Source organism: Carassius auratus, chromosome 19 (assembly GCF_003368295.1).
Source record: "Carassius auratus strain Wakin chromosome 19, ASM336829v1, whole genome shotgun sequence".
NCBI classification, from domain to species: domain Eukaryota; kingdom Metazoa; phylum Chordata; class Actinopteri; order Cypriniformes; family Cyprinidae; genus Carassius; species Carassius auratus.
The window spans coordinates 12,854,940-12,881,687 of NC_039261.1; the positions used below are offsets into that span (position 1 = coordinate 12,854,940).

General features: G+C 35.3%; 1 protein-coding gene across 8 annotated transcripts in view; it reads right to left on the reverse strand.

The window, feature by feature from the left end:
* Positions 1 to 276: 276 nt before the first annotated feature.
* Positions 277 to 26,748, reverse strand: part of spire1a (spire-type actin nucleation factor 1a) — a 39,791-nt gene continuing 13,319 nt past the window's right edge. Inside the window, exons 3-20 of one of the 8 annotated variants that reach the window (XM_026288962.1) lie at positions 19,368 to 19,601; positions 15,959 to 16,084; positions 12,808 to 12,879; positions 12,533 to 12,697; positions 11,867 to 11,953; positions 11,607 to 11,736; positions 9,813 to 9,854; positions 8,014 to 8,061; positions 6,486 to 6,655; positions 6,317 to 6,410; positions 6,071 to 6,213; positions 5,432 to 5,449; positions 3,932 to 3,958; positions 3,211 to 3,348; positions 2,964 to 3,034; positions 2,852 to 2,879; positions 2,345 to 2,499; positions 277 to 1,913 (exon numbers count right to left, since the gene is read on the reverse strand). In XM_026288962.1, the coding sequence (XP_026144747.1) occupies positions 1,664 to 1,913; positions 2,345 to 2,499; positions 2,852 to 2,879; positions 2,964 to 3,034; positions 3,211 to 3,348; positions 3,932 to 3,958; positions 5,432 to 5,449; positions 6,071 to 6,213; positions 6,317 to 6,410; positions 6,486 to 6,655; positions 8,014 to 8,061; positions 9,813 to 9,854; positions 11,607 to 11,736; positions 11,867 to 11,953; positions 12,533 to 12,697; positions 12,808 to 12,879; positions 15,959 to 16,084; positions 19,368 to 19,601 (1,998 nt within the window). In that variant the 3' untranslated portion in view covers positions 277 to 1,663. The remainder of the gene's footprint in view (positions 1,914 to 2,344; positions 2,500 to 2,851; positions 2,880 to 2,963; positions 3,035 to 3,210; positions 3,349 to 3,931; positions 3,959 to 5,431; positions 5,450 to 6,070; positions 6,214 to 6,316; positions 6,411 to 6,485; positions 6,656 to 8,013; positions 8,062 to 9,812; positions 9,855 to 11,606; positions 11,737 to 11,866; positions 11,954 to 12,532; positions 12,698 to 12,807; positions 12,880 to 15,958; positions 16,085 to 19,367; positions 19,602 to 26,748) is intronic. The other 7 variants (XM_026288965.1, XM_026288963.1, XM_026288964.1 and 4 more) reach the window with 7 other exon arrangements.

Genomic DNA, 26,748 nt, shown 5'->3' on the forward strand with positions numbered 1-26,748 from the left:
TGGCTACATATTAAGGCATCAATATGTTGAGAAGTTTGCATTATTTTGAAACTAAAAGGTATCTCATATCATTTGCAAATTATAATAAATTGCCGGTGTCATTAACATCCTCACACTTTTTTATGGCTCATTGGGTAATCTAATTTAAATGTTTTAATACACCCTAGTAGTGTTATATTCATCATATGATAACTGTAAGGACATTTTTCTCCATTGGCACGTCTATGCAGATCTGATGAGGAATGTGTAATAAAATCAAATTCAATTTCAAATATTCAAATTTGATGCTTTATTTATTGGCAATTCGGTTCTTATTAAAAAAAAATCATAGATATCATCATGCACACCGATCTTCAGAGGAAGGCAGTACAGTCAGCTTTGCACAAAACAAAAGAACAGGCCTGTACACCATTGCAGTGCATGTCTATTTATAAGTGTGTATTTCATTTTTTTTATTTTTTTTTTATTTAAGCACAAACAGAAACAATCCTTCCAAAAACCCTGATATGACTTCAGTACCTTCATATTTAAAGTCTCCTGGGGTGTTGCATTGCACAAAACAGTAATTAATAATACATTATAAATTAATTTACAAAGTTTGAAGACGTCAAATAAATGTGCAGCTGAAAAATAACTAAATAGTTTTAGTTGTTGAGTGACATTTGACACTGAAAAATAAAATAATCTTTATTAATCATAAATCATAACTTTATAACAATAGAGCCTATTTTAATAGATAAGTGGATCAGATGAGATTCGGATTAACAGAATGTACATAAACATAACCTACAAAAGTCACTTCCCCATATAAAAGAGAGAACTGGCTTCCCCTTTGGGCCGTCACCATCTCCGGTAAATGTTATTGACTATGTACATCAGGTCCAAGACACGTATTGCTCAGAAAGTGGAGATTTGTTTGGCACAGCCGATCACTCCTTTAAGAAACACTAAAGCTCTTAAAAAAACATTTCTTGACCCTCATCTTTGACTAAAATCTCAAAAACACTGCCATCAGACAGGAAAAATATATTTATCTGTAAGTACTTTCGTTTTTGGACGCATTCGTTTGGACCATGTCACAATCACAGCAGCAGTTTTAACAAACAATAAGAAAAAACATTTGGTAAGACATGATCTTGAATGGTTGCGGAGGCTGAATAAATCTACAGTCTCTTGGTCTTACAGCAATCGACTAGTATTTCCTAAAAGGGGGAAAATAAGTCAGTTTGGATGCCTATTTACATTTAGGCTGAGCATTCAGCAACTATTTACATACGATTGAGCTCCATTGAATAATGTACATTCAGGCCTTGTGCCTTTCAGTGATCAAAGCAGCCTTGCCATAACTTTTTTTTTTACACCGTCATTTCATTCTGGGTAAGCTGGTCAAAGTAAATTTAAAGTGTGTTAAACTACATTCCAAAGCTTTTCCTGAGAAGGCTGGTGCTTAAGGACTCATGCTGGAAGAGGGACGGCTTTATTCCTTCACCTCTGGCACTTTTTAAATAGAAAAGAAGTGGTTTTGGAGGAACGTTATAAAGCTAACAAGAGAGGCCGTATTTTTCATACAGTGTGTAACATAAGCGAATTTCCGCCTGGCACCATCACGATCAACTGGAGCATTTTAAGGACCACACTGTGACCGTGCCAAACACTTCGGATCCTAAACCTCTTTGATAGTCCGTTCTGAGGGTTTGTAGTTGGAAGAACTGGTGTTGGGCATGTAGACGGAGTGGGTCCTGCGGGGCGGACGGGCACGTTTGGTGCTCAGGTTGCGCCTGCTGTTGCTGATGATGTCGTTGATGAACTTCTTGCAGTCCACGCAGACCTCCATGGTGCTCCAGTCTTCGGTGAACTGCTCCGGCAGCTCCAGCTCGTCTCTGGAGGACGAGCGCTCAGCGTGCTTTGAGGATCTGAGAGAGGAATCGTCACAAGAAATGATCTTACTGGCAGACATTAACACGCTACAGATCCAGAGTTCACTAACTTTTTTGCAAGCTGAACCCTATAGGACCCAATTTGATTTGAATTTAATATTTCAATAATTTAAATGACACAATTAAATGACAAAAAAAAAAACTAAGATTAAAATGAAAAGAGAAAATACAAAAATAAAAACAGAATAAAATGACGAAATTCATTTTCTCAATCTCAATGATAGTAAAATAACACTGGCTCCAACAATTGAGCTTTTAACATTTCAAATTCAAGCTTTTATTCTGCCACAATAATGAGTCCCAGTTGTTTATTTGAATGTTAATGTTTAATGTCTCAAACCCTCTGCAGCTCTCTTATGAATCCTGGTACAAACGACACAGGCTCTATCATCATCTGTGAAGCTCACCTGGACATGGTGCGCTGAAGGCTGTGACGCTTGTGGCTGGATGTGGAGGGGGGCTTCTCTGTGGCGGCTGACGCTGCAGACTCCTTTTTGGGAAGGATGCTGGGGCCCAGAGAGGAGATGGGCAGGCTGGCATGAGGCTTAGACGGCAACTTTATCTGAGATGAGAGGGTATGAGGTTATTAGCAAAGTGAAAAAACCCACTACTGCTTAAAAATCTGGGGTTTTTATCAGATTTATTTTTCAAGAAATTAATACTTTTATTAAGCAAGGATGCATTGAATTGATCAAAAGTCAGTGTTTATAGTGTTACAAAAGATTTCGATTTCAAATAAAAGCTGCACTATTTTCAACATTGATAATAATGATAAAAGGAGCAGCAAATCAGCTCATTAGAATGATTTCTGAAGGACCATGTGACTTTTAAATTGTGATAATATTTACTGTTTTACTGTATTTTTGATCAAATACAACCTTAGTGAACATAAGATGTTAGGATGTGACATGTACCTTCTTACAGCACTGTGAACAAACGGGCCTGTGAGAAGAAAAGAAGAACAAATATGATTCCACTGCGCATCACTTTCTTCATTTAAAGTCTCAAATGAAAAGCTCCGCCCACCTCTTACAGAACTGGCAGGTGTAGGACCAGGTGAAGAGCGAGAACTTCCTTGTCCGACATGAGAAGCAAAGCTGAGAGGAAGGGTTACACAATGAAACACTTGTATACACACTTGCACACACCTAGCGAGCTGTCTATATAGACAGCATTTTTAGGCATCATGTACTCCAAACAAGAAGACGATCCCAAAACATACACTTGGGCTAATGTATATCGACTGGGCAATGAATGTGAAGAGTAAATTTACCTTTCCTTTCTTCAGCGCGTTATAGACGTCTTTATACTGCTGGAACTTCTCCAGCTCTGCTTTAACCAGAACCTGTCTGATATGCATCACCTCCTCCACGGTCAAAGTCAGGCACTCGACGGGGTAGCAGAACTCCTCCTGAAACAAACATAACACTTTCACAAACAAGCCCAAGTGTACACCGCATATTTAAACATGCCATGCTGTCACACCCGAGAACGAAGGGATGGAAAAAACCATCACATGCTAGATCAACATAATGGTTACACCTTCTGCCAAACAAAACACACAACAAAACCCACAACACAATGGCAATGGAGACAGAGCTGAACATTTAATTCTTTAATGAGGAAAGGTTAACTGTCCGTTTATGTTGTTATGCAAGTTTCAGCTCTACAGGGCAGGTCTTGTATGCAAAATTTTCATGTAATGATGAATAGAAATGTTCATGCTCTGTGCTAAAACAATGCACGGCGCCCCAGCCAGGATTAGTCCTTACACACAAATACAAAAACTTTAAAGATCATACTGATTCAAGCACACATAAAAGCCAACACATGTCTCTAATTCTTACATTCAACCACCTTACTATACTATATAACTATGTTTTAAAAAGATATATCATGTATTGTGAACTACAGAATAAGAGACTCATATTGGCTTTTATGCCCTTTTGTCACCCATTGTTAGTGTAAGTAATATGTAGTTTGACGGGACGTACCGCGCGACCGCTGCCTAGTGCGTGAGTCTGACCAAAGAAAACAACATTGGATTTTTTGGGGGCATTTGGTGGAAAATAACTGCTGTATAGTTTCATTTACAATAACAAAAAGTGTTACTGATGCTCCCTAAATGTTATACAAATAAGTAAATATTAAATAAAAGTTGTAAAAAATATTCTAAAGGGACAAAAAAATCTAAGATAGCATAAAACAAGAAACCAGAAAAAGGAAAAAGTTCACGGAAAATAATTTTACAAGAGCAAGGAATGTCTTTAATTGTATTGATGATTAATTATAAAAAGAAAAAAAAATGAAGCATCACTCTCCATTAGTATTTCAAATACTAAACAAAGCAAAGCAAAGCAAAGCAAAACTAAACTAAACTAAACTAAACTAAACTAAACTAAACTAAACTAAACTAAACTAAACTAAACTAAGCAAAGCAAAGCAAAGCTAAACTAAACTAAACTAAGCAAAGCAAAGCAAAGCAAAGCTAAACTAAGCTAAGCTAATCTAAGTTAAACTAAGCTAAGCTAAACTAAACTAAACTAAACTAAACTAAAAAGTAAAGTTAAACTAATTAAACTAAACTAAACTAAAATTATTGATTTAGATATCTAAATATAACAAACGCTAAGCCGATATAAAAAAAAAAAAAAAAAAAAAAAAGCAAAGCTCAGACAAAACTATTTTAACAAAGCATATTGGATATCTTTAATTGAATTGATAAATTATAAATTAAAAAGTAATGAATGAGAAAATGAGACATAATAAAATATAATATAATTAGTGCTTTCAAATGATTAATCATGAATAATCGCATTCAAAGTAAAAGTTTTTCTTTACATAATATACGTGTGTACTGTATACACACACATACAGAATATTTTTAGAAAATATTGACATGCATATATTTATATTTTTATAATTTATATTAAACTATATATAAAATAAAAAAAAATCTTAAATATATACATACATGTGTGTGTGTATTTATATACACATAATAAACATACAAAGCACACATACATAACATGTAAAGAAAAAAATATATTTTGAATGTGATTATTGTTTGAAGGCACTAAATATAATATAATAAATATAACTATTATTATTTAGTAAATTTGACCTCCTATCTCTGCACTATTCCGTACTTATTAAACCTTCTTATCTAGATCTTACTTATCTAAATCTAACATTGTTTGAATGATGCACATAACTTGCATTATTCAAAAGGAGGAAGTTTGTTGAGCGAATCAGTTTATCCGTTCGATCATAAACCACTCTGACGACATATAACTGAAGTGATTTAAGTGTGGGCCATTTCCTTCAGCAGCTTTCCCTACTGGCCATGAAACATTGTGCAACACACACATGAAGCAACTGCCCTGCTGGAAGACGAATAAAGCCACTGCAGACGAAACAGTGATGAAATGACTCCTCCAACATAATGTAACCAAATCTGTGAGCATGAGAATGTAGAATACGGTGTCCTTTACCTTGTTGTCCGAAGACAGCTTCAGTGTAAAGCAGGAAAGAAAGCAGAGCGGTTACAGCTCTCTATCTATACTGCAATAAAACTACAGTATCACTCACTATCTAGAAGCGTTTAACAATCATTTTCCTGTAAGTGCTCTGTGATTATATCATTTACAACCGTTCAAAGGTTTCGCAATCGACATTGGTCTTGCCTAAAATGACTGAAACTGATCAAATACAGTCAGCATGGCTAAATCGGAAGTAGTCGGTTCTTCATAAATGAAGCTTCATGTAAGATTTAGTCAAAAATAAGCTGTAAAAAAAGATATTCAAGTCATTATTCACTGAAAAATGTCAATGACTTTAAAAATTGCTGTATGCCACAGATCAGCCTTTGATTTGGTTTCTGAACTGAAGAAGTTCTACTTTATCTCTCTCTCTCTACACTAAAGACCTGCAGTGCTGCACACTAGACTGAATCCTGAGAATCTAATTATACTTCTATAAGACTCAGGACAGAGAAGTGTGAATACAGCCTGCAGCCAATTGACTGCTCAACACTAAATTACCCTCATTTACTGTCCCGGGATTTGTGCAACAGGAAAAAACAACTCTGTAGGCAGAAGCATGGAGCTAAAGGTAGTGTTTGTTCCAGTTACCAGAGATCTGGAGCTCTGGCGAGACGGAGGCAGGAAAGGCCGCCCGCTGGTGGGGTCTTCTTTTTCTATGGAGTGCCTCCTCTGAGGAGCGAAGCGTTTGTCAGGTTGAGGGGTGGAAGATATGGGCAGGAACTGTGGAGGAGCTGGGAGAAGACAAAAATTGAGGTGAAAAAGAACTGTCAGTCAGTGACAGGTTTTGGTTGGACTGTGAATAAAAAGTTCTGGATATTTCAAGACGAGTCTTACTTTTTTTGGCCATGACGGACTCTGGAGACGTGTCCTCAACCAGTGAGGCGGATACGCTAGAGCTGCTGTCAGACTTCCGAGTGCTTTGATCCTCCTACAGGACGAAAAAGAGATGTTAACAATCATTTGGCAATGTTTTTGCAATACAGAAGATATAAAACCCACTCACATCCGAGTCGGAGCTATCAAGCTCGGCCAGCGTAGGCGCTTTGAGCAACCTCTTTCTCTGGGACAGCGCCTGACCTCCAGATACACCGTTTACGGGGCTCCGAGCTGGAGACGTGCCATTGGCCAGGGACAGTGTGCTGATGGCCAACTTTCGGTGTCCGTCAGGGATGTCTGTGTGTGGACAATATGGACATAATCAGACACCAATCAGGAGAGCAAAGAAAACTATGCTTTGTTTGCACTGCACCTGACTACAAACTGTTTTACAAGTCTACAGATCTAGATTGGAACTGTTGAAATCAGATCTTCTTGTTTTTTTATACTAGTTGACACAGTAATGAATAATGCATCAACATGATGCTAAGAAACGTTCCTCTGCAACAGCTGAAGACTTTCCAAAGTGGAAAAAGAGGACAGTTGGATTTCAAAACTCATATCTATTGTGGTTTGAACTTTAAAATCAGATGAAGACTACAACTGAACAGATTTGAGTTCTATACATCAAATCAATAATGGCTTTCCTGAACAAGCCATATCATAAATTATTCTGATTATGCACGGCAGTATATAGTGATGAAATTACATAACACTGATGTCCACAGCAATGAAAACTATAATTCACTAAATCAAGTCAATAGAAGTTTAAATAAGCTATTGTTCAAAAGTTTCTTATACTGTAAATAAATAAAAAACAATTGTGAAATATTATAATTTAGAATTTATATTATATATAATCTGAGATATTGACATTTTATTTATTCCCGTGATGACAAAGTTGAATTTTCATCATCATTACTCCAGTCTTCAGTGTCACATGATCCTTTAGAAATCATTCAGATATACCGATAGAATTCCATTTATCATTATATTATCAATGTTGAAGATGTCTGAGCTGCTTAATATTTTCTTGAAAAACATGATTTTTTTTAAGAATAGAAAGTAAAAAGGGCTGCTTTTTTAAATATATGAAAATATTTTTGCAACATTAATAACGTTACAAACTTTAATGTATCCTGAATAAAAGTATTAATTCAAACATTTGAACTGTAGTGTAAAATCTCTTTTGCATAACACCCTAAAAACTCTCATTCAGACTTAAACTACATATGCGATGTATGAAAATTTTCGCATAACTAATAGAATCCAATCCAAACAATTAGGAAAGTAAAGATCGATATACTAGATACTGATCACTTCTATATTAAGAAAACAAATGTACTAAGTTGAAAAGCAATATTCCTGGTCAGTTGAGGTTCAAATGAGATATTCATAGAACTTAGATGGACAGAGTATAAAAATAAACATTGCAGCACATTAAATATTGATGCCTGCAGACCCAGAGTTACATAACCCTTCTTAAACTAGACTAATCCTCAGTCAGAAATTAATTCTGCGAGCTCTGCTGCTCACTCACACAGTTTGTGTTTGTTTCATACTCAAGCTCTCAAAACCAAGACATTTCTCTCACACGGGGCTCGGGGGCATGAGGGAGCAATGTGAAAGTCATGATTGCGTCAGGAATACTTTACCTGAGCTTCGGAACAAGTCCTGTGGGGTGCTCATACTTTTGCCTGCGCCTAGAAAGGAACATATTCTTCAATATGATCCCAAAACAGGCCTTTCAATACCTGACATTCACACAGTGAGCCAATATAAAAGTGTAAAGTACACTTAGGTAAACCAATCAGCAGCTCTGTGACACCAGCACACAGAAGCACAGGCACGGTGCAGCCACACAGAAGCAGCAGGACAGGGGATTTGTGGGATTTGGAGGTGCAAGGACCAGTGCGGTTTAGTAGCAGGAGGACATACAGAGGAAAGTCCAGGGCAAGCAGCCATACTGGAGGCTAACAGCTACTACTTTGCATTAAAAACTATAAATCTTAATGTATGACTTATTTAATACAACACAAGGGAAAGGGAAGGAAATACTGTCTGCATAAAGGGCTTTATTCATTAATTACTGACACTGATTAAATCTGCATTACTTCTCATTGAATGAAAGCTGAGCTGGCTCTCAGCCATGTCTTCAACTCTCATAGGAGATGAATTACTTTAAGTTGTTGCAAATTGCTGTCAGTGTGAACATTCCTAAAATAAAGGGTTTTAAAACTTGGCATCAAATTAAATATGTGATATAATATGACCAAAGTCTATTAGGCATCTTCTGGTCATTAAGAATTACAATAGGAACCAATTCATGAGAGTTTAAGTCCATAATCCATTTTACGGTCTCTTCCATTCACAGACCACAGCAAATCTTATCCAACCAGTCTTAACAACCATCACTATATGTATTAATGTTAGCTACGAACATGGAAGAGCATCTAGAGTTGAATGGATTTGACTGAAAGTCATTACTCACAGAAAAGCTTATAAAATTTTGGATTTACCCTCTTGATTTGAATTTTTTTATTTGAATGTGGCTTACCTGGTTATCCGTAAACCTACTGGAATAACTGAGCTAGATTTTATGCAAAGCTATCCTGAAACTTTAATACAGTACACAATTTTCAAAATCTGAATATATTACTTTTTTTATTTCTATTTAGCATTTATTTCATTTTTGCACTTTAATTTCTATTTTCTTTTTTTGAGTTTAGTTTTTCCATTTCAAAACTGATATTAATATCATATTTTATTTTATGATATATATCTTTTTCTGTTTATTTTCTCAGTGTTCCTGTGGGTCAGTGGTAGAGCATTGCATCAGCAGTGCTCAGTTAGCAGTGCAAAAGGTTGTGGGTTCGATTCCCAGGGAACACATGTTAGGTAAAAAATGTTAGCCTGAATGCATAAAAGCATCTGCTAAAAGAATGAATTTAATAAAAAAAATGTAATTTAGTTTCTTTGAAATTCCTATTTATTTATTTATTTAAATAATATAATTATGTTTTAATACAACAGAAAACTAATCTAACTCTATTTTTAACAATTACAACACTCTCTCCGACAGGTTGGAATAGTCTGAAGCCAAAAAATTTTTTTCTATAAATCCATCAATTCTGACAGCCCAAAATCTCCACTGTTGAATCGTCCAGACCAAAAATCTAACCAAATGTATGCCATATTCTAACCCAAACTATGTAAATAGTGTTTGAAGAATTCTATCCACCGACAAGCAGTCTTCTTAATGTCAATGTCAATGTCAAGACTGGAGGCACTGCCTTGTCCCCTTCCTCCTCTATGGACTAACAGGTTCAATGTCACGACCCCACCACCAGAGGAGCGTGACATGAGGGTAGGAGTCACTTCAGGGGTCTGGCACAAACACAGAAGCCACAGGGTCAGTGAGCTGACAGCGGTGAAGCCACAATGAAGTCTTTACCTGATGAGTCAAAACTGACTGACATGCTAAGTGGGCGAATTACTGTGAGAAAGAGGCAGAGGTTATGAATGAAGAGAGAGGGGGGAGAAGATAAATAAAGCCATGGGTTAAAACAAGGCATTAAACGTTAATGCATTTAATGTTAGATATAAAGAATGCTCCTCTCCATCTATAAACAGGAACACAATTTGACAATTAAGCAGCCAGAAAACAATTCATTTCTTTTAGGATCAAGAAAGAATAAATGTTATTTTTGTCATTTCATACTGAACAACCACTATCCAGCACAGGCAAAACTGACAAAGCTACAGTACAATTCACATTAAAAAAGGTAGGACTGATGAAGCTTTCTGACAACATGTATATATCACATTTACACAAACAATGGAATACAATTAACGTTTTATACTACTTTAGGTATTATAAATGAAAAATGTATTTATTTATCATGTTAAAAAAATAAATTCCCTGAAGTAAAGTCCAACTACTCACTTAAAGGACATTAAGGTAAATATCTATTGTATGTATTAAGTTTTAAAGGTTTATAGACTGTAGACACTGAACTTTTGTCTTTTTAGGCAGCTGGAGGAAACAACAGACTCTTTTCATCACACAAACTGATATACGGTACATACATGGAAACCTTAAGCTTTATTAAGTCTGCTGCAACTGACTCAAATCTATTTATTCAACATTGATCACATTCAGTCCAATGTAATAATTGTCAGATTTATGCTTGTGTAACTATACAATCATTCACATTAACAGCCTAGAGGTCTTTATGTACAAGTGCACATTCAACTTTAAACTTCATAATCTTTAACTATTGACACCTACGGCAAAATACCACTGTGAGACCAAATCTCAAGGCAAACCCACTATTAAGACTATGTACCTTCTCTATGACCTTGTAAATGTCAATGGCTTTGATGTACAGTACAAGAATCAAATGGCGTGTAACAATGTGGATGTATGTTTTTAAAAAGGTGAGTAATGTAATTGGAGATTTACAGTTGTAGATAAAATGGGCGGCGCAGAGTTAGAGACACAGGGCTGTACTACAGACACGGTTAGTGAACAAATCGTTGAGTGTAGCACAAGAAGCCATGCATGAGACTAACACACTGTCAGACACCTGCACTGCTGTCATTACCTGAGGTCAATATCTGACACACACTCACATTCTTCTACATGACTGATATGCTTGATATATAGGTTAACTAACACAACATGAAGCTGGCTTTAAGTGTAAATACAAGCTATTTAAAATAAACGATGTACACTGAATTTGAACAGAATGCATTTGTAAAAATATCTGTGCACAGAATAATAAACACGTGGACACGGTGTCTATGCAGTGTTAAAGTAAACACTAGCAGTCAAAAACTTGGACATTTAATTTGGTTAAATTTGATTAAAATGTTTATCAAGATGAAAATGTTTGTGCTTAATCTTTTAGAAATCTTTTTAATTAAGATTTTCTTTACAAATAATATAATAACAATGATTATTATTATTATTGTACAATGATAACAAAAAGTGTAAAACAACAAAAACAATAATAATAATTAATTAGTATTCTTTTTAGGAGTACTATGATTAATAAACGTGGCTACATGAGATTTCAAAAATATTATTAATATTATTATTATTATTATTAATTGCTATTATTAGGTATTATTTTACAATCAAATAATAATAATAATCATATATATATGTTTTTAGGTAAATGATGTGCATGAATGAATAAGAGTCTGTGTGTTTATGAGAGCAAGTGTGATAAAGTGAACTAACCGAGTCGACTCCTACGGATCATATCAGGTGAGACGGGCCTTAGCTTTCTCTCCGACCGGATCTCTTCCAGGATACGCTCATGAAGACTGGGAGGTCTTGGAGGATGAGGCTTTAGTTTACGAGCAGAAACCTTAAAGCACATTCAAACATACACATGCACAGCGATTAACAGGTTTGTGTGACTAGGTGACATTTGTATTCATTGATCTGCATCATTTTAAACCAAAGCTAAGCGTGTTTGTGTATGCTCTCGTGCTCACAGGATTCAGTGGAGGTCTGGAGCGAATGAACTCCAGAATGACCTCGTGAGCGCTCTTCTTTAACCTCGGAGGAATGTCACCATTGACCTACAGCAGAAAGAAGGCACAGCGGGGGTCAAATCTTAGATATGCTTCCAGTGAACTAAAACCTAAAGTCTGTGTATTTTGAAAGAAAACAAAGGACGCATTTCAAAGGTGTGTCCTCTCTAAAGAATGCATCAAAATAATAACAGCTATTGTCCATGCATTAATAACTGAAGGTGTGGTAGGTGAACAAAAACTGACCTATTACCTCACTCTATTCAATCTGGGCTATCATGTAAGGTGTTGACTCTGACGTAGCATCTCTCTGAAAGTTTTGCAACTTTATATGTCTATTTCTTTATATGTCTATTTTTTATCAGTGCCATTCACTTGATCCAGTTCAACCCTATAAAGCTCTTTCTACCCTGCAGCTTCAGAAACAAGCCTGCTTTATTTCTGATAAGCAAAGTAAACATTGTTGTGGTTTATGATCTCTGCAACAAACAGCAATAAAGGTGAATTGCGATGTGCGACTGTACTGTTGGTACAAAGGGAAAAATGACTCGTGCTTTTATGTTCGTGGAGAAATTCAAAAATAGATATTGATCATAGATGCTGACATGACCCAGGATTCATTTATACCATGACTTTGCGAAGCTTGTAGCGCTTGGAGCGGATGTCGTCCATGAGCATCTCATAAGGCGTGAGCTGGAACTCGATGGGTAGAGGGTTATACTGACGCTCCTGGACCTTCTTCAGCTTCACACCGTGTCTCAGGTCCCTCATCACCTGCACCCAAAACCGTGCCTGTGGAAAATATACACAGTACATAATAAGCCATGGCTTATGACGGTCCTGAACCAACAGCACAGTCTGAATGCATTCAGCACCGTTATGCTCAGGGGAACTGCTCTCACCCAGTCAGCATTCTGCAACTCATTCAAGTCTTTGACCGGCTCCTCGGTTTCTCCTTCCATCTTCTGCAAATTCTGAAAAAGAGAAAGATTTAGTATTAGTATTAATTAGTATTAAGTAGTGGACCAGAGGTCTTGAGATCCTGCATGCCTTCATCCATCCATATATTTTTCCATAAACATGGCATTCCTTTAGTGTTTGATATGTAAAATAACATAGATTGTCCTCAGTCTGGATTCAAATAAGTCGATTTATCCATTGTTGGTCAGGCTTGGGTCTAAATCGATTCACCCTCATTAAGGCTTGATCAGTACGCAGCTATGGTATTGATAAAGGTTGTTTCACCTGCACTGGTTAACAGACAAATTACAAAAACGTGTTCAGTAAACGTCAGTAAACATCTGGTTTGTTTTGAGTGGTTTGACTTTCATGGTAAAATAAATTAGATTTACCATCACAGGACAAATGAAATTGTGTATCATTATATTAGGATTTTATTTTTTCAGCATAACCTTCGAATTATGTAAGTCAGGCTTATGGTCAGAACAATAAATCATTCTTTTGCTGTCGCCTGAATTGCTTATCAAATCTCTATAGTGAGCTTGCAGTCTCCCTCAGAAGATCTCAAAGTGAAGCAGAGACGTGTGTCTCCTCTAGAGTTTACCCTGCCCTGATGATGAATGAACAAAACACATACACACACACACACACACACACACACACACACACACACAGAGCTAACAATATCTGAACAGAAAGATTCTGATATCTTAAAGCCAACACAACTGTGCTGCATCACAAAACACAAGCCAAAAAGGAACATTTTATTCATGCATGATAAAGAAAAAGAAACACAGGGGAAAAAAACCTGTAGACTCTCTGAATCATTGGAGTGAGACTATTCTGTCAATCTGGCGAGGATCAAAAGAACCGCACAACTGATTTTTTGCTCTCCGCATGCCTTTTCTCTAAAGCAGGGGTGATTTCTTACACCACATTCTGGAAAAGTGCTGCTATGCTGCAGTGTTAAGTTTCAACCTTGTCCTAACAAACCTGTCAGTAATATTCAACCGAGCAGCTGATCTAGGTTGCATCCTAATTCTCATACTTCTATCACTCGCAAGTAATATGTATTTGCTAATGTTATCTCACACTTTTTTTCTGGTTCAGGACCGAGCAGACCTGTTGTAAGAGCCATGACAGCTGCTCCGGTTTCACCCACAGAGACATGTGACCTCCACCCAGTGCCACTTGGTGCTGCTGGATTAGGCCTCCTTTATGAAAGGAGGAGGAGCTACAGTATAGAAAGCATGTTAATGCAAACTAATGCCTCTGAGAGAAAGAACACAGTCAATGGGATAGGGCTCATATTACATGGTGTTCACATGCCACTTGATTACATGGTACAGTTTAAACAGCCACATACTGTACTATAGAGGGCTAAACAACACTGTCTGACTAGCAGATCACAGTCACCGTTACCACTGATAAGCTATTACTAAAAATTGTAGAAACTAAATCTTCTGTGAAGTCGCTTTGAAATGATTTGTATCGTAAAAAGCGCTATACAAATAAACTTGATTTGAATCACAGTGCAATCCCCTTAAAAACAGCTTCTTACGAACCTTGCCAAGTTTAGTGTTACACAACTCATGCAAAGAAGAGCATCCACAAATATTTGTTGAATTCTGAAAAGGGGAAAGTTTTTTTCAAAGCAGTAATAAAATAATACTTTAATATCTCTATGTAATACGTCATACATTATTAATTTCAAATGCATGATGTAATTACAGGTGTTTTGGACATATGTTGCTTTATGTAAAAAAAAAAAGCAGTTGATGCTGTTTAATAATGACATGTCTTCAAGTTTTAGCAGGTAAAGCTGTTCATAATTGACAACTGAAATGTCAGAACCAATCTCTTGAAAAAAAGAAAAAGTTTCAGCATGACTTGATGGGAACATTCAGTCTCTGTGTTGCATTTAAGACATGCATTCAATGGAAGGTATGTGGGCTATGTTATTGCAAATGTTGTTTTTAAGACTTCTGCACATATTACTATGTCATAAGAAGCAATAACACTTCATAATAATGTTTGTTTATAAATCGCTCAAACACTTTTTGACAGTCATCTCAAGAGTACAGTAAGTGTCTCAACTTACCAAGCTTAAGCTATAAGAGCCTGGCACATTCAAGTCTTTATTTATTTTTTACAAATGACTCAATAAGTTACTTCAGACATTTAATGAGACAAGTGGAAATAATATACAGAAACCTAAAGAAAACAGACCCCTGGAAAAAAGGTACAAAAGCTGTCAGTGGGGAGGTACCTTTTTATAAAGTACACATTTGACCTTATTTACCCCTAAAGGGTGCATATTAATAACTTAAAGATAAATCAAAAATACAAAAATTGGTAAAGACATTACTACTGACAGTCTTTGTACCTTTTTTCCTCAGCGTACAAACATTATTATACCCATTCCTCTGAAAACATATATACCGCTTAATGGTGTCATTGTTATAACTGCAAAATGTAGATGTGTCTATCTAAGAATTCTTACAGTCCAATAACAAAAACATATTAGCACAAGAGATACAGTCTTAAAACCTGATGAAACAAGCATATGACAATGTGTTGGGTAATAAAGCACGGGTTTCGATCCACCTCCGCAGTCTATTTATGAGTCACTTGTGCTGTCAGCCCACTAACTCTATTCAAGCTGATAAAACAGCATCATGCTTTTTGATTTTCACCCTGTCAATATCTTTGTAAGATGCTTACTATACATTTTTGTTGTTGTTTTAGTTTTTATTTCACTTGCTTTTTTTGGCAGTCATGACACAGAACTGAAAATACAGCTCTTCAAAAATTAAACTAAATGGAGGGACAAAGAAAAGAAAAAGCAGTTTGTACATAATTTGGTAAGCTTGTAATGCGATTCTGTGGTTTCAGTAAAGCTAAAAATGAGAAAATTCTAATATATACATACATATATAAATATGAGAAAGCATATCTCTGTGTGTGTGTGTATTTCAGATTTTTTTTAATGCAGTTTCATTGATGGAACAAAAACTCAAACTCAGTTTTGGTACTTGTAGGATCATTTTGGATTCACACGTGACTAGAGGAGTGTCATATGAGGGTCATTACCTCTTTGGCACTCTTGATCTTCTCCAGGAAGGTGCGTAGCTCCTTGGTCTCTGCGTACAGGGCTCGACATACGGCCTGGTAGTGGTTGGGAGCATCTGATGGGCTGGGAAGGTGAGACGTGCACAGCTGGAGAGGAAAACACAGTGAGACGTACATCACAGCATTACAGCCTAAATTTCTGTCAGCAGAACCTTTTCGACCTAAAATATCCATTAACAAAAACAATCAATGATCGCACACCTGCAGCTAAAAGATGAGTACGTAGAAGAAAAAGACCCCAAAAAATAAAAAGCAAAAGAAAAACCTTCACCCTGCCAAACCTTGCAAATATATAAAAAAACAGTAATTTATTGACAATGTGTCCGGCAAATTCAAACATACAAATGTGAGCTAAAATTACATCATGAGAAATCACCCATGACATGAATGATGAAGCATTTAATGTGATGTTATAACGTGTGTGCATATATATATATATATATGTGTGAATTTTTTATATGAGGAAGTGGAGTTGATGTATTCATTGGGTGTTATTAGTAATTGATGGTGTCACCTTCACATTGATGATGTCATTTTAATGTGATTGAGCTCACATTTATATAAGTTTGGATATGCATGATGAAGGTCTTTTGTTTTGTTTTTTAACCTAAAATATATAATATTGTTGACAATTTGATCTATCTTTATCTTTTAAGCACCCTCTGAGATTTTAAGTTAATATTTAGATTTTTTTATTTTATTTGAAATATTTAATGTTTAATTTTGATTGGTTTCATTGAAAAGAACCCTATTTGTTAAAATTGTAGCTTTGATTTAAGTAACCTTTAAGTACCTTTTCATCAATTCACAAAACCCAGTTTAGGAAACTCTGCACGATGCTACTTTCTTGTTTGGGCAACCATCATATTGTCCTATATTTTTGTCCCTTAGATTGACAGCAAACTAAGAATCAGAGGAAATTGAATGTTTAATTTGAATTCTTTCCCATTTGAATGTTCCTATAAATACACCTCACAGAAATGCTCTCAAACATTCCACTGCTTTGGTCCATTCATGAGCAAATTGGTTACAGTACGACTACAAATCCTTAGTAATTGTTCTGTTTGTCAACAAGTCTCTTTCCTAAAATAGTTGACTGTGTTTCAGAGGACAGAAGTACATTTAAGGTCTCCAACTCTGTCTGATAAATTAATCCTTGCATCTTTTCCACAGACTTAAAGAAAATCATCTTCCGAATCTGTGTAACGAGTTAACACATTATGTTTTGGCACATAGCTGAGAGCCAAACCCAAAGCTAGCATGCCTGTCAGGTCAAAAACACAGGCCCATTTAAAGTTCTCAGAAGAGAGACTCAAGTATAATAGTTTGAGAATGACACGTCTTTTAAAATGCACAATTACACGTACCAAATACACCTCAAACCGGCTTAATGACATTTTTCCCCACACCTTCCTTTGGGCTTTGCCCTCTTCAGGAATGTCTTACACAGCGTAGATTCACCGTCCCCATGACGCGATTTACTGAGGAATCACGCTTAACGAGAATACTGTCTATGGCAAAGGAAAGTGAATTCAACTTGGGGAAAAAAACCTGCTTGACCTGACTGGAGAGAGATAAGAAGCAAAAATCATTTAAGGAGGATGCGCTAAAAGAAGTTAAAGAAACACTCCAGGAAGTACTCTTATTTTCCCATTCCACACGAATGGGTTGAGATAATGAAAGAGGCATATGCCTCAAAGGAAGTTCACTATCTTATGTTCTCGTTCATCTTTATTTTTGTCAATCTCTCTCTTTCTAAAAAGAGAATTTAAAAGGTTTCACCAGGTTCAGCTCGGAGAAATCTAATGTCACGGTTCATTTCTGCACTCAACCTCATCACTAAATTCAGAGACTGAAAGGAAGGCATGAAAGGACAGACATTATCTAACAAGTCCTGAAATGGCCCTGCAGAATAGTGCAGAACATATTGTGAACCAAACTGACCATATGTTTCTGGGTTGTTTGTCATTTAACAGCTTCCATGGATGTTTTCATGGTATTCCTTGTTACGATTAAAAGTGATGTATTGTTAATGTTAATCTGTGTGGTCTCAGTCTGGTCATATTCTTTCTTTCCACAGTTTGTAAAGAGCTTCTCCATTAGAGTATTGACAGATATGAATGTAATGTAAAATAGCCACTGCTGATAGGTGTCTGAAGGCCTTTAAGGAGTCTCAGGGTAATGAGTCACTGGAGTGGGCCTGAGGGAGCAGCATAATGAATACCAGCTGAGAGAATAACTCTCAGTAAATAACACTCACACCGATCTTTAGAGAGAGACGATAAACCCAACTCAGGATCTGCGAGGAAGACAATCCACGCCTGTTCAATATTCAGATTAAAATATATTCATATATTAAAATTCAAAATGAATTCATTAATATTTTACTTTATCTGTGAATTAATAATTATTTAAAAACGAATGAATAAAATTAAATTTTAATTAAAATTCTATTTTCTAAAGTGTTTTAATTACTGGTAATATTTAGATTAAATTTTTTTTTTGCATTGCATCCCATAGATTGTATTATGCAATAAATAAACAAATAAATAAATAAATAAATTAAATATATAATTTTGATTAAAACAAAACATTTATATAAAAAATGGTAAATTCATTAATAAAGAAATATTAATTCATTATAATTTATATATATATATTTATATTTATATATATATATATATATATATATATATATATATATATATATATATATATATATATATATATATATATATATATATATTACGTACATTTTAATAAAAACAGTATTTGTATACAATCCTATACAATTTTTGTTTTATATATAGCTGGTCAAATTGGCAAACACCACTTCTGTTGATTGGACAGGCGATCACAGTTGTCGGCCAATGCCAATAATGACAAAATAGCCAATAATTAGACTCTCAGATGCCTGCATGCTTTAATGGAGGGGGAATTCAGATGTTCAGATGTGACAAACCCTGGATATTTGGCTCAAACAAGGCTTGACAATAATGCTCAGTCAGGCCGGTTTTGCATTTATGCCATTTGTGATAAATGTTTTGTAAAATGTATATAAGAATTATATATTCATTGATTAATGTATTATTTATGCTAATGAGATATTATTTCCAATAAAAGTGAAACAATGGTGGACTGATGACAGCTCACTCAGGATGGGTATAAGGTAAGACACCAGTCCAGTCGGTGCTGAAACACTACTGTCAATCAAACTATCGTGGGAGGGGCCTGTTTTTAGTAGCTGGTCAAATTGGCAAACACCACTTCTGTTGATTGGACAGGCGATCACAGTTGTCGGCCAATGCCAATAATAACAAAATAGCCAATAATTAGCCTAGTCAATGTAAAACGCTCTATCAATACTTACAGAAATAATGTCACGATAGCCTCGGATGTTGGAGACTTCTGTGGGTTCTTCCTCTCCCTCATCCTCTTCCTCCGTTGCCTCATATCCCTCATCAGGACAGTCTGTTTCGGTGTGTGCCATGTTGGTCATGAGGTCAATGAGCTGCTCCAGAGGAGGGCTGAGCTCTCTCTCCTCATGCTCCTTCAGGCCGTAATCCAAAGCCTTGTAGATCATTATACCCAGAGACTCTATGATCTGTAACACACAATTACAATCACACTTATTAAACGAGAATAAATAACAATAAAGTCATGATATCAGAAGCAACACGTGCTATGACCAAAACTTCTATTTTACAACCCATATCATGAGCACTGATAAAAGACATCAGAGATTAGCTCAAAAGAAAGAAAGAGTCAACAACCTCTCGGATAAGCCTCATTACAGTCTTATGACTCTCAGAGGCCTGCATGCTTTAATGGAGGGGGAATTCAGATGTTCAGATGTGACAAACCCTGGATATTTGGCTCAAACAAGGCTTGACAATAATGCTCAGTCAGGCCGGTTTTGCATTTATGCCATTTGTGATACATGTTTTGTAAAAAGTATATAAGAATTATATATTCATTGATTAATGTATTATTTATGCTAATGAGATATTATTTCCAATAAAAGTGAAACAATGGTGGACTGATGACAGCTCACTCAGGATGGGTATAAGGTAAGACACCAGTCCAGTCGGTGCTGAAACACTACTGTCAATCATACGATCGTGGGAGGGGCCTGTTTTTGTGACGTCACACCTACAGACATCTGAGATCGGCTCGATTTGAGAAGGGGGAAAAATTTGAGTAGAAAAAAAAAAATGTTTGGATTTTTATCATTACAGGGTGGTTGTGTACACACTGCCAACACACATTTCAGTTCAAACATCTCGTAAAAGTGCATGTAGCATCCTATGACCTCTTTAAATAACTGTGAATGTCGCAAAGAATGTCAGTAGTTATGAAGCGAACTCAGTTCAGCTATTAAAGTAGCTCTACAGAAGACAATAGCATCAATATTCTACTCAAGCCAGATTAGTGTTGATTCAGTTTAGTTCAATAAGTGAAAAATTCATAAATTGTAAAACATGCTTAATTCAGCTATAAACAGGCTCTACAGAAGTCAGAGACGTCAGCTTGAGTGTCGATGTTCCACTTGCAGCGTTTATCAAGGTTTAATTATTCACATTACTATTTAGTTATTTATTAACATTAAAAAAATGTTTTGACACATTATAAGCTATGTAAACGTTCTAAAAATAGCAGCAATGTTTAGTTTGAGCCTCAGGGCCAGTGAAAACGAGTATCTTTCAGTGCATCACATTTCCAGATAAACATGAACCCATGCAGTATCCCGAACAAAGATGCCCTCTGTTATCATGAGCCATCAAGGGGTTGATTGACTGGTGTTGTTTTGTACCAGTTCAATTCAATCATGTCAGAGTTAAGTTTAGGCAGCAGGAGCGGATGTACTCATGGAAATCATCCTGGGAATCATTGCAGCTTGTGCTCAGGAGACTGACATGACCCGACGGCCAACGAGCGATCAATTAAACCTAACTAATACAATTGAGCTGCGAGAACAGTTCATGCAGAGCAAATTACATTATGCAATTACTGAAAGAGTGGTAAAACCAACTTTTTTTTTTTTTTGCAAAAGTATGGCAAACATCCCAAAAACAACAAAAAGAAGGTCAGAACTAGATCAAATAAGGAGGAATACAGAAAATCTATGTACAGATTTGTCTTCAACCCTTTGTCAATAAACTACAACTAGACTCAAACACAGTACAGCGAATTAATTATATTTATAAAGGAGGTTATACAAAACGCCTTAATCAGTGACAAGATAAAATCCAGCTTAATTACTGTTATGCAAGCGACTGCTCAAACAGATGAGGCTTCGCTACTGGACATCGTGTCTCTGAAACATTTAACCACTTCCAGCGCTCCGATCTCGGTGTCAACACTGACACTTTTCAAGGTGTGGATCTGCAGTAGTTCATACCTGCTAATGACATGTTGTGTTCCAGACTTTAATCCTTGTCATGAGGAAAGCAAATATTATAAGTGTCCTGCTCTTATGTAATCTAATCCTTTGTGTAATACACTGCGCTAGAGCTCAGCTACCAGCAAGTCTAGCATGCGTGGGATTGTAAACATAGAGAGGGCCTTAAACAGTGTGTAGAAGGATTCATTCATTACTCATTCATTTTCGTTGTTTAATATTAGGAGTGGGCAGTATAAACAAAATCTCATATGTCATATAAAATTACTCGTATCACCACAATGTTGGGATCTATCTACAGTTTATTACAATTCTGGCCAAAACCGTAAAAAATAAAATCAGTTGTGGTTTGCCAGAATTTTACTGTGTAAAAAAATACAGTAGCAACATTTTAGATTTTACAGTTTTAACTTCAATTTAATTCCATTAAGTGATATAATGTTAATATACCAACCTATTGAAGTACTGAAATCTGTTTTGTAAGATTGTAATACACTGATAACCACCAAAAACATGTGATGGTGAGAAAGTCACATGAGCTTTTAAATATGAACATATACAGAAGGTGCACAGTGCCATTCACACAAACATGATCATGGTAACACACATGGAACTGAAATAATGCAATTAATAAGCATTAATTTAACAACATTAGACGTAAAACACAACCCTAAATGTACAAAACTAAGAAGAAAGTTATTTTCAACAAAAATGTAACGCATTTTAATTATGGGAATGTCAATTTACGGTTATTTACTGTACATGTTCTTTTTCCACTTAAAAAAAAAAAGTAAAATTACATAAATTGTCAAATACAGTTTTTTACTTACGTTTAACCATTTAACAGGTACTGTACCATTTTTACAGTCTTTTGCCATTAAACTTTCATTTTTCATAGAAAACTATAAGCAACTAGTTGAAATAAAATATTTTTACCTCAAGTAATGTTTCATGGATTTAGTTTTCTTAATTTCTACATAGAGTAAACAAGCATGCAAAATTACATGTTTACATATTTAATCATTATAATTCAATAATATTCATTCTGTGAATACTTAATAACAACTGATATAGATCAATTAAAGAAATACTACAAAACCGATTTGCTTGGGACACGTCATTACTCCATGTTTCTGTGTTGCGCTCATGTGTAAATAACATATTCCTGCCTTTTGCTTCATAAATCTCACCGAATAAAAAAATCAGTCACAAGCACGATCTTTCAATGATGTCCTTAGATTCCGGCTTTCCAGGTGTGGTCAACATCAACAAAACATCAAACAGCCACCTCAGTTACACATCTGGGAGAGGCAGAGCTTTTACATAACATGAGGAGGCCATGAAGAGGAAGTCGGGAGGACGAGAATGCTGTATGATGATACAGACGCAATGACAGCTCATCATCTGTTAAATAATGAAAGTGTTGTTTAGCACACGTCAGTAACTAACAGCCCCAAAGCTCAATTTAATTGTTTGGCCTTTGTTGAGCTGCCCATGCTAAAAATGCAACATAGTATTTATTTTATGTATTGTCTTATTTTATATTTATATATGCTAGATTACAGAGGCAACCTGTTTTGGCAAATTTTGAAAAGCAGAGGTATTGCGTGCTTGAGGTACTGTATACCCTTACGTTTGCATGCATGTAATTCAGAGGCAGTGGAGGGTGTGACTGTGAGAACAGAGAGCTCCTGCAGATTTCCTAAACCACTGAAGAAACACAGGACTATTCTCTCTGCCGTTTCTCTCCAGGCTTGTGACTCAGAAGAAATGTGAGTGTGAGAAAGCACAGCGATGCTGGAGAAAAACTGCAGGAGAGACACACTAACACACACAGGACTAAATCCAGTCAGAAGCACATGACTTTAACTAGACGTGCATGATATCATTTGTGATCTGATCAGCTCTTTATCATCATTGTCTATCTTCTGATAGCACTGAACATTTGCTTTATTGGTCAAACTGTCTATCAAACAGAAAACCAGGCCTCAAATCCACTTTCTCAAATCTCCCTGACACTCATGATGCTGTTGCCTTCCTCTCTCTCTGTCTCACACTATCCAAAACATTGAAGACACAGGCCAGTCTTCGTTCAGCCCAGTTCACATGACATCACTGCAGCGAGGCACATCCCAAGATTGTTTTCTCAAGGCCTGATTTGAGGATGAACAACTTTTATTACCCTAACAATTAGTCTTGAATTGTTATGCTGTTTGTGCATGTATAACTGGGACTATTTCTTTTACCCGAGATACCATTAGATAGTTTTATGAAGTGCATCTGCCCAATAATTATAAATAGCTTAATTAAAATTTATTTTTATATATATAATTTAAGTAAAAATGGTAAAAGTAAACGGTGACTTTCACAGATACATACAGATAATTTTATGTGCATTTTTTACACATTTCAAGAAAAACTTAATAATAATAATAATAATAATGATAATAATAACTTAAAAAATAAAATTATAAAATATAATGTTAATATATATATAATATTTTTATTATTTTACTTTATTTAGATTATTTTATTGTTATGACATTTATTATTAATATTAACAATTTGTTTATTTTTATAATAATAATAATAATAACACTATCATAATTTACCACAATAAAAATATATAAATATGATTTATTAGCAAAAAATAATTATACATACATATAATTATATTATATTATTAATTATAATTTATATTAACAAGTTTTGGTTCAATTTGTATATAATCAAATAATAATAATAATCAAATAATAATAATAGTTATAATTTACTATCATAAAATAATATATACACAATTTTACGTGCCAAATAATAATAATGATTATTATTATTATTATTATTATTTTTATACCATTACAAATAATAGATTATTATAAAAAATTAATATAGTATATCTTATGTTTTTTTTTTTTTTCAATATTTTATGATTTGTATATACAATTTAGTGAACCTACTGGAATAAAGCAGTGATCCTGGGTAATGGATTACAGAATTGATAGTATACGAAGAGCAAGGATTGTTTACACCATTAGCCAAACCAGCTAATAAAAGCCTAATTCAGACAATTATTTACATCCACACAGATTTTCAGTCTCACTTCGAGAAGCTCTAGATAAATAGCAAACAACATCTTGACACTAACAAGAGCTGTCTGTGTCAGACACACAGTTGGGTACGGCTCTGCTTCCTCTATTGAGTTAGCATGCCAGTGCCTTTACACAGATGTGAGCAGCAGTCAGCTGTCCGCTGAAGCACCAGCATACACACACACACACACACACACACACACACACACATAAGCACATGATGCATGAACGAATGTGTGCACAACCGCATACATAAGAGGCACGTAACCACTTAACAACGTGCCACAAACAAACAGCCTTCATATCAGCATATTCCCAATACTTTTTTTCTGAACATTAAACATTATTAAGAGAACATCAGCTGTGCCAAATCGTCCACAGCAGACCTGAAGCATAATCAATAGCACAGCCTGTGCTGAGTGCAATCACATTATGCAAAAAGGAGGGAAGGTTTCCGGGTTATTTATTAATAGATGACGGATCCTGTTAAGATGGACCATCTACAACACAGTGCGGATGTGACAAGAAGAGACAGGCTCTTCAACAGAGTTCATTCACACCACTTATGTCTGTCAATTCACAAGGGGTTATTGCACTAATATTAACATCAGAATACAAGATGAGTTTCTTAGGAAGACCAAAACCATTCATTAGTTGCAACCTAAGACTCATGCTATTGATAAAGGAATTAAGCATCAGGCAAACTTAATATCCTTGATGTTTCTGACTGCTTGCCATTATTATTATAGATTATAAATATAGATCTATTGATACACATCAATTCTGAATAGTTAAAAAAAAAATGTTCTTATAATACTTCATTACTCAATTTCTGCAGTATCAATACAAGTGCAGGTCATGATCTGGTGTTTTAGAGCGGCTCAGTTCACTGTGAATGTAAAACTATCTCTGCTATGAATTTAACATAAGCACCAGGTGCATTTTATTTTCACATCTGCATAATTTACAACATTTTGTGGACAGTTTATTACAGCATTACACTAAATTTGCAATAGGCATTTGTAAACCTTTTATCAGAAACATCTGCCAGAATAAGAAATGAATAAATGCAAGTATCGTAATTTGATTTCTGTAAACTAAAATATTAATATCATACTAATATATAATCTACTTTATATTGCAGTTGTATTATAGTAGTAATATTTTTCTTAGAATTATTATTAGTTTAGAATTTTTACATTTAAAATAATATTTTGCATGTGCACATTTGCAAATAAATTTATTTAGCATTAATGTATTTCTCACAGTTGAAAGAAAAAGGCAAAACACGTAAACAAAATGTAATGATAATAATAATAATAATAATAAATAAATATTATAGAATTATAATATATACACATGTATTATTATTATTATTATTATTATTTGCCCTTAATGTTGTGACAATTTTTCCCTGTTGTAGCGAATTAAATATTGTTATTTTCAATTAATTGTAACAGGTTTCTGTTTCATGACAAATCCTACTTAAAGGGCTAGTAAAAAAAATAAAATAATAATAATTATGTAATTTACTCACCCTGAGAATGAATAAATAAAATAAAATGAAATGCTATGGAAGACAATGGCTACTATTAACTGTTTGGCTACCACAGTTCTTCTGAATATCTTCTTTTCTGTGAACTATCCGTTCAACATGGCAGTTGCTCTATTTTCCTTCCTTGACCTACAAAAAATAGACCACTCAGTCTGAGAGACGGAACATTCATAAAATTCCCAAAAGACTTTCCAAACCACTCAAAAGTGTTTCCATAGCAACATTCCATTAATAGTTGTTCATTCACCAGGTGGGTTTCCAGCACTACCAAGAATAAACTATACAAACACTGGTAAACCTCTGCTCATTTCATCTCACTCAAGATGATCCAAGCAAACATTCCCATCTGAACAGTTCAATCTGGATTTGACTCTCTCTGTAAGATGAGACCGAGATCAGTGATTGTGGAGCGAAAGAGGTCACTCATGTGGAACTGAGCTGACAGAGGGAACCAAAACATCCAGCCACTTCTTACACACACATAACACTGCAGCTCTATGACAAAGAATACGAACACCCCTGGTTTGACCTTCAACCTCAACTAGGCCTGTCGCGAAAAATGAGCTCAAATTTGTTCGGCCACGATAATTTCTTTTTTCAATTTTTATTTAAATAATGTAACATGTCATGATCCACATCCATCAGCTGCGATCTCCGTGACAAGGACATTTCAGCAATGGATTTCCACCACCGAAAAACCCTTGCT